Source organism: Camellia sinensis, chromosome 11, assembly GCF_055761805.1.
Source record: "Camellia sinensis isolate YWXY chromosome 11, ASM5576180v1, whole genome shotgun sequence".
Lineage (NCBI taxonomy): Eukaryota > Viridiplantae > Streptophyta > Magnoliopsida > Ericales > Theaceae > Camellia > Camellia sinensis.
Window position 1 is genome coordinate 93,000,983 of NC_138971.1, and position 8,256 is coordinate 93,009,238.

Here is an 8,256-nt window from a genome sequence, read left to right on the forward strand (position 1 = left end):
TCAAATGCTCCTTTCAAATAAACCACCGAACTCTATAATGTGACGAAATGAACACAGTACCTATTACCACACTGACAACATACAAATATCTAAAACAGAAACATGTCATGACAGAATCTAACAGATTAACAAAATCTATTAAAGCACTCATTATTTGTCTCAAGGGATGAAGAGTAACATAATTTATTAAAACATGTAAAAAAAACATGTAAAATTGGATCTACTACTACTAATACTACTACTACTACAACAAACTAAAGAACTCCTGCTTCAACATGTTTCATCAAAAAAATTATACACTAAAACCAAGCGATCCACGATCAACACGCCAATCCAATCAGCAGCATAGTGATGCAAAATTCTTCTCAGAACAGATTCTTGCAGATTATGAACAACAGAGAAGCATCTGTTCCATGACCACCAACAGCATACTGATGCAGATTCTTGATGCAAATTATGAACAGCAGCAGCATAGTGATGCAGATTATGAACAGCAGCAGCATAGTGATGCAGATTCTTGCATATTCAGAACACAGAGCAGCATCTGTTCCATGACCAGAAAAAAGAAAGCAGCATAATGCAAATTTAACATACACAGAGAAGCATCTGTTCCAGTTACACATTCAGAACACACAGAGATGGGATTGTTCCAGTTACAGCATCTAAATATAAAATACAGATTCACCATCGCATCTAAATTTAAAATACAGATTCACCAGTTACAGCATCTAAATTTAAAATATAGATTTAGAACACACAGATTCAACATCTCAATTTCATCTAATCAACTATCCACTGTTTCTAAAAATTAATCTAATCACAACTATCCACTGTTTCACTAATTTGCCAACAACACAGCAACACAGACTTCAACACATGGATACAGAATATCACCCAGATAAAGAAGACACAGATTCAGAACAGCACCACAGTGAATTTGATTGTAGCAACCGCACCACGCGTCCTTAGATAATACATCCCTGTCTTCAAACCCTTGCATGTCCAAAAATTGAATAATAAGTATTTAAGTAAGTACATAATGCAAATAAATATGTATGCATACACTACTCTTAAGTATTTAAGTAAGTACATAATACTACTTGTTATCATATACCTATTGTTGTATGCCTCCCACATAGATGCTGCAACCTCATCTCGCCATTGTCCCATCTGCACTAGTTGTTCACGTGACATGTTCACGTGGTTATGTTGTTGCATAGCTGGTACTCCATCCTGATTTCCGTGGACATTTTGAACTCCAACTTCACCCTGAACTTGACTTGCACCTTCACCTCCACCTTCACCTTCATCTTCATCTTCATCTTCATCTTCATCTTCGTCTTCAACGTCATCTTCATCTTCATCACTTGATTCTTCCGCATCGAAAAATTCATCATGCTCTTGCACTGTCCGGATCCAATTGTGGAGAACACAACATGCCATAACGATTGGCCCTTGTCGTACCATATCATACCGTGGCATGTGTCTCAATAATGGAAACCGTTGCTTTAACACTCCAAAGGTTCTTTCTATGACATTCCTTAAAGAAGAATGTCTATGGTTGAACAACTCCTATGGACCATGGTAGCGACGCCGCCTATTGAACTCTTGCAAATGGTATTTTTGGCCACGATATGGGGCTACGTACCCGGGCATGTGTGTATACCCGGCGTCAACGAGATAATACTTGTCTACAGTAAAAATCTTTCAGTGAGAACATGTCATGGCATATTTGGGTGTGAAAAAAAGGAAAACTCTAAATTAAAAACAAATACACTTACTAGGTGGTGGGTGTGGAAAGTCAGCAGAATTTGTGGTAAGTGCTTCAAGGAAAATTCTCGAATCGTGTGCACTACCTTCCCAACCAGTGTACACAAACGTAAACTTCATGTCAAATGAACATGCAGCCATGACATTTTGAGTTGTATGCACTTTTCTACCTCGATATGGCATTTGGTCACCTTCTGGTGCCACAACAACAACATGTGTGCCATCTATGGCCCCTACACAGTCCTAGTTGACATAACTTTGAATTAATTTATCAAATTTTCAGTCTCAATAAGCCATATAAAATAATGCAAATGAACTGCCATTTTTGTTACCTTAAACCATGGCCAGTATCGTCTGTCATTCCGAATTTTATGATGGGTAACATCCATGTTCGGTGGTTGGATTACAAATGGCGCAAGATTTCCTAACGCCCGCATCATAAGTACGAAATGACGATGAATTGTCTCATTTGAGTGCTGAAATCGATCTCCAGCATTTCTTGTTCCTGAACTTTGACCACAGATAAATAAAAACATAGCCAACGACTCTTCAAGTGACAATCGCATGTTCGACCAGTCTACAACATTTCTACGAACAATCTGTTTAACTAATTCCACAAATGTCGGAACTTCCATTCGCAATTGTTCACGGATTGATTTAGGATTTCCACTTAGTAAGAATTTTATGTACTGCTCACCAGTGTATGGACAATTACGTTGCGGTTGTCTCGTAGGAATGTCACGTGTTAGTTGACAAACCATGTGTAAGTCCATCACATCATCGTCATCGTCACTGTACGGGTCGTACATATTGTTCGGTTGCCTTCCATTGGGTCGTGACGATGACATCTAAAGCGGAAAGTGTAAAACAGTCAAGGTGTTATGAGTAATGACATGAGTATAGCACTAAAAATTTAATGACGACATTGCAACGAAGGAAGCATGGCGAAAATATATTACGACAACATAGTGGTAAGTCTAAAGCAAATGAACGTAGACAACATACTATAGATAGTTAGTTCAACACCCAACATAGTCCAAACCGAAAAGGAAAAACAAACAAATTAAAACAAATATAATTTAGGTTTAACAAATGCGAAAAACAAAGAAAAATACACCCAAACAATTCTGCAAGCATCTTCATTTCCTTCACCTCAAACCAAACAGTGGGATGACCAAGCTTCTCACAAACTGAGGATCCAAAGGTACCTCATTTCCGGTTCCATGGTCATAAACATGGTTCGCCATTCTAGTGATGTGAACATGTTCATGGCCTTCAAAAACAAGCTCGGATCCAGGGCCATTGATTTTAGGATGGTCATACATGCTGCAACGGAGTACGTATCAGCTGCCGCCCCAGCGTTGGCCTCTACTTGAAGGTAAAACCATTCACGTGCTTCACATGAACGTTGCCATGATTGCAGTGCATCGTCCATTTTTGGGTTCTTGCTGGACTGACCCTGGCCACTAGACTTACGCTTACTTCCGGAAGTGCAAGATTCATCTCCTACGCCTTTTCCTGACGTATATGCATGAAAGCGTTCATCCATTTCTCGCTCATCATCAGATGTGGGTGCACCCTAATGAGAAGAACGCGCAAAAGCGCCAGTGGCAAATGACTTGGCAAATATTTCTGACATGAGCTCATAATGTTCAAGGCCTTTGGTTTGGAATTGTTTTGCATTTGGGTGTGCCTACAAGTTGTAAACATTAATTAATCATTTAGAAAATTATTTCTCTATGCACATGGTTCTGCTAAATGTATGCGCCAAAATGATTACCTGAACATAATTTTCCCAAACATCGTCTGGGGCTGTCACTGTTTGACTGATTGGATCCCAGCCCAAACCCGTGTGGTTTTTCAGAGCAACAAACTCTTTGTAGTTCGCCTTCAAACGCGCGAGCTTACCCTTCAATTTTTTGTCCCCATAATTTTTTCCAACCTTTTTAGTCATCTCATCATTAATTGTTTGCCACTGCCTTGGGAAAAAACTCCTATCTTTCTTTGACATGGCAGGACCCTCTTTCTTAATTTCCTCTACCAATATTTCTAAAAATATCTTGACAATTTCGGTCCCCCACATCTTAAAGTCGTCATTGTCGTTAGCCATTCTACCCTAATAGAAGTGAAACAAATTACAGTTTAGAGTTATGTGAACAACTTAAGTTCCAGAAAAAGTTTGGTAGTACGTGATATGAAGCATATGCATAATAATAGCCATTACGAATATTACGAATATATAATATGAGATTCCGCGTGCAAAAGTTTACCGGATACAGACAATCGTTTTCAGCAGTGGAGGAATTGACTGATGGTTGAGGTGATCTCTTCCTCTTGGCCCTTGGTGTATTGAACAATGACCGAGGAGTACAAAGTTGGCCTGGTTTTCAAAATGAGCAGAATTTATATTGCAAGAATGAGCAGAATTATGAACAGCAAAATTTTCAGAATGAGCAGAATTTATGTACGCATACATGAGCAGAATTATGAAAGCACAATTTTCAGAATGAGCAGAATTTATGTATGCATACATGAGCAGAATTACGAAAGAAGAATTTTCAGAATGAGCAGAATTTATATGGCATATATGCGCAGAATTATCAAATGGGAATTTTCAATCTGTGTTGATCCTAATTAAGATGTCTTTTCTACCTGCCTGATGATAATCTGTGTTGATCCTAATTAAGATGGCTTTTCTACCTGCCTGTTGATAATCAGTTAGTAAAGTGACCACTTTGATAAGAAGAGTAGGAAAGGAAAGATAGGCAATGCCTCAATTCTTCCATTCCCAAGTTAGCTAATGAATGTTAGATCGGCTGCTTTTAAAATGGTTCCTTAAACACTTTATATAATTCATTAATGTCAAACATTAACAGGTAGTGAGTAATTCTCGTATTTTGTGGCCACATTGGACATATTTATATCTAATGACTAATCAATGGAGACAGAAAACTAAAAAGGAGGAGAGCACTGTTGTACTTTTTAACATATCTAATTAACTGTTTTACTTCGGGCAGCACAGTTTATGTGAATAAAACATTATCCTCTAATTAATTTATATACTTTATTCTTTACAATTTATACACTTTGGTGGGTATCACTCCAATTTAGCCTTGTCATTCTAGTACCCAAATATTCACTAAATTAACAAATGTCAACACACAGGAAAAAAAAAATTGTCATTTTATCATATCTTATCAGTGTTCTGTCTTTTGCTAGTATTGTTTTTGTTTCTTTTGTTTTTCTGTTGTACTTTGCCTTCATTAAAAAATAAAATACACAAAAAAACAAAACATATAGGAGAGATCAGACACCTAAGTCCTTCAAGAAAATAAATTACGAAGCTTTGATTCATAACTGCTCTCAGTTAATGGCATTCAACCCATCACCCACCTGTTTCACAACACTAGTCACTCTGAAAATTCTGATAGTATGAGAAATTAATCAACATAGTAATGACAAGCACCTAGACATGGAGAGATCACTGGTTTATTACTTTGTCACTTTGAATTTAGTAATGACATTCTTCTAAGATTTTGAAACCACTAATTGTTGTGTTTTCTCGTCTATGTTATCCATTAATGTTGTTTTCGATATCTCTTCACTATATCGCTTTGAACTTTAGAGGTTATCAAATGCATCACTCCAGCAAGCTGAGACATCAAGTAAATGAATATTTTGAAAAGTCATTTTGCTTCTCTTTTTCTTCTTCTTCTTCTATTAGATTTTCCAAAAACAAACAAAGAAACAACTAACCTTTTAATCTTTATAAACCATAACCTAAACCCAGAAAATGTCTGCATTGTGAAACAGATGCCTTCTTGGAACATCATCCCCGTTAAAAAACATCTATCTAGATAGACAGAATGATAATATTCTAATTTCTAATAAATATAACACATAATAAGGGAGCAAAAAACAAAGCTGTCGTCAACATGAACTCCATGAATAATACAAACATCAAGAAGGGAATCTCAGAAATTCGTATATCCATATATATATATCTCAACCTATTAACAATTGGTGCGTTTATCCTTAGAGATAAAATATGAAGAAATGTTGAGCTAAATAACTAAACAAGAGAACTATCTGTAATCTGCATATGTTCTATGAGACACCAAATACATTAGGCTAAGGTTATTGTGTGATATTGTAGAACATTACAATTAAGGCACAGCATTAAGAATGTGTTATCTATCAAAATCAGTAGTGACTCTGGTGTGTGACTGTATGGACTACGATTTCGAAAATTTACCGATTGCGAAGTTCACCAGAAATTGACAACCCAAAGGCAAAAGCCATGCGAACTTTGTAAACCAAAATCAGTCAATACATTGTTCAGAATTGACAAACCCAAATGAGATGTAAAAAAAGAAAAAGAAAAAAAGTAGTCATGCATTAGAAATACCTCTTGCTTGCCTGCTTTTGGTGGCCCTCAAATCCCACCGTCCACAACGAACTTTTGAGCACGGCCTCTCCGTTTTTGCAACCAAGGATGAAGTTATGCTTCGTCTTCGTGGGGTTCGAAGGTGGTTGGTTTGCATTTTATAGACCCCAGAAGAAAAAAACGAAGGACTTTGATGTTACAAGTCTCGATTGTGAGAAGATTTCATTCAGTTTGACTAAGACCAAAGCCAGGGCACGATTTGGGGAAATCTGTGAGGCAGAGAAGTTGTGGATGTTCAAAGAGGACCCGTACGAGCAGATGCCCCCTATTGCCTCAAGCCTGTGCGACACAGAGATGAAGGAGGTGATAGACAGTGTCGGTGCATCTAATGCGGAAGATTTCTCAAATCTTGAACAGCTTATTGATGGAGAGAAGGCAAGTGGGTCTTCGAAAGCACTTGGGCGAGTGCAGATCATGGCGTACAGGTGCGGATCGTCTTCCTTGACTCAGCCGATAGAGAGCCGTTGAACTGCCTTTAATGATTTTCTTTGTATCACAGAGATAGGTCAGAAAGGTTCTTTTGAGAGAGAGAAGACCGTTTTCAGAGAAGTTTTGAGAGAGAGAGTTCCAAAACGTGTTTTGAGATAGTCTTCAGAGAATATTTCAGAAACAGGTTTGCCAAACGTGTTTTGGTACTTTTTTCTCTCAAAAATTGTTTCTGAAATACAAACCAAACAAGCCCTTAAAATTTTGATTTATTTTCAATCTAAATTATTTTTTTTTTCATTAAGTAAAATTGAAGAAAAAATTGATATTTTAGTCATTAAACTTAACAAAAATGGATATTTTCGATTTTTATACATGTATTGAATTTAATGACTAAAAGAATATATTTTTGTTAGTTTTAGTTAACGAAGATAGATAAATTATTTTAATTTAAAAAAATTAAAAGATTAGAATTTAAATTGATAAAATTAAAAATTAATAGTTTATTTTATTTTAAGGATCAGACCTGAAATTTATTTTTGTAATTATTCCAATAAATATAAATATAAATATAAATAATAAAAGGGCATTAAAGCTATCATCAATTTACTTTGACTCTCATCTCATGAACGATAATAAGACCAATGAATCATGAAATTGATACACTTGTCTCCCTCCTATAACTCCTCCTTTCCCTTTTCTTCATCTTGTCTTCCTCCTTGATATCATATGATATGATCATCTTCTTCTTAGTGGAACAATTATTTTACATTGGGTTTGGACTTAGGATTCTCTACCAAGAAAAGTTTTTTTTTTTTTAAAAAAAAAAAAAAAAACACCTAACTTCAATCCCATGATCAAGTGATATAGTAGTCTATAACATGATATATTGCAGATCAATATAAGTTTAAGAAAAGTAAAATCAAAATTAGACACACAAAATAAAAATGCATATATATGGGTGATCTACACTTTTTAAGCAAGACGGAATGTGCAACCATCCAAACATTATATAGGTGATCCACACTTTAAACAAGTTTCGAATGTAATTTCAAGGTTATTTACATGGAGGCTCCCCTAATTATTGAAAAGTATTATTTTGACCCCTTAAATTATAAAAGCGTATAAATGAACCTCTTAAACTATTAAGAAGTATCGCTTTATTCCCTAAACTATAAAAGCGTATAAACAGACCCCTAAACCATTGGCTAATTTCACTTTAATCCCTTCAATTAGGCTGTCCAATTTATACATTTTAATAATTTAGGAGTTCTATTTATACGCTTTTATAGTTTAGGGGGCAAAGTGATATTTTTTAATAGTTTAGGGGATTTATTTGTACGCTTTTATAATTTAGGAGTTAAAAGTAATACTTTTCAATAATTTATGGAGTTTTCGTGCGAATAATCCTAATTTCAAACACGTTATGCATCAACTTGAGCGGTTTTTTTTTTTTTTTTTTATATATATAAATCAACTTGAGTAGTTTTTTTTAAATTTTTTTTTTCCTATAACCTTATCGAACTTAAAAATTTAACAAATTTTAAAATTATTTAAATATAATTTATTTACATAATGAGAGGAATTTGAATAAATTTTTAACAAGCGATATA

At 35.3% G+C, this 8,256-nt stretch overlaps 3 protein-coding genes across 3 annotated transcripts; all 3 read right to left on the reverse strand.

The window, feature by feature from the left end:
* Positions 1-581: 581 nt before the first annotated feature.
* Positions 582-3,112, reverse strand: LOC145802035 (uncharacterized). Its single transcript, XM_082894333.1, has 3 exons — positions 2,103-3,112; positions 1,115-2,013; positions 582-993 (listed from the first exon to the last, which is right to left on the reverse strand). The coding sequence occupies exons 2-3, from the start codon at positions 1,480-1,482 to the stop codon at positions 987-989; spliced, it is 375 nt and encodes a 124-aa protein (XP_082750459.1). The 5' UTR covers positions 1,483-2,013; positions 2,103-3,112; the 3' UTR covers positions 582-986.
* LOC145802478 (uncharacterized) lies at positions 1,573-2,618 on the reverse strand. The gene is made up of 3 exons (XM_082895203.1): positions 2,103-2,618; positions 1,782-2,013; positions 1,573-1,691 (listed from the first exon to the last, which is right to left on the reverse strand). The coding sequence occupies exons 1-3, from the start codon at positions 2,616-2,618 to the stop codon at positions 1,573-1,575; spliced, it is 867 nt and encodes a 288-aa protein (XP_082751329.1).
* A 59-nt stretch (positions 3,113-3,171) lies between the features above and the next one.
* On the reverse strand, positions 3,172-6,904 carry LOC145803177 (L10-interacting MYB domain-containing protein-like). The gene is made up of 4 exons (XM_082896500.1): positions 6,179-6,904; positions 4,041-4,150; positions 3,551-3,886; positions 3,172-3,463 (listed from the first exon to the last, which is right to left on the reverse strand). Exons 1-4 carry the CDS (start codon positions 6,312-6,314, stop codon positions 3,350-3,352), a joined length of 696 nt encoding a protein of 231 aa, XP_082752626.1. The 5' UTR covers positions 6,315-6,904; the 3' UTR covers positions 3,172-3,349.
* Positions 6,905-8,256: the final 1,352 nt, after the last annotated feature.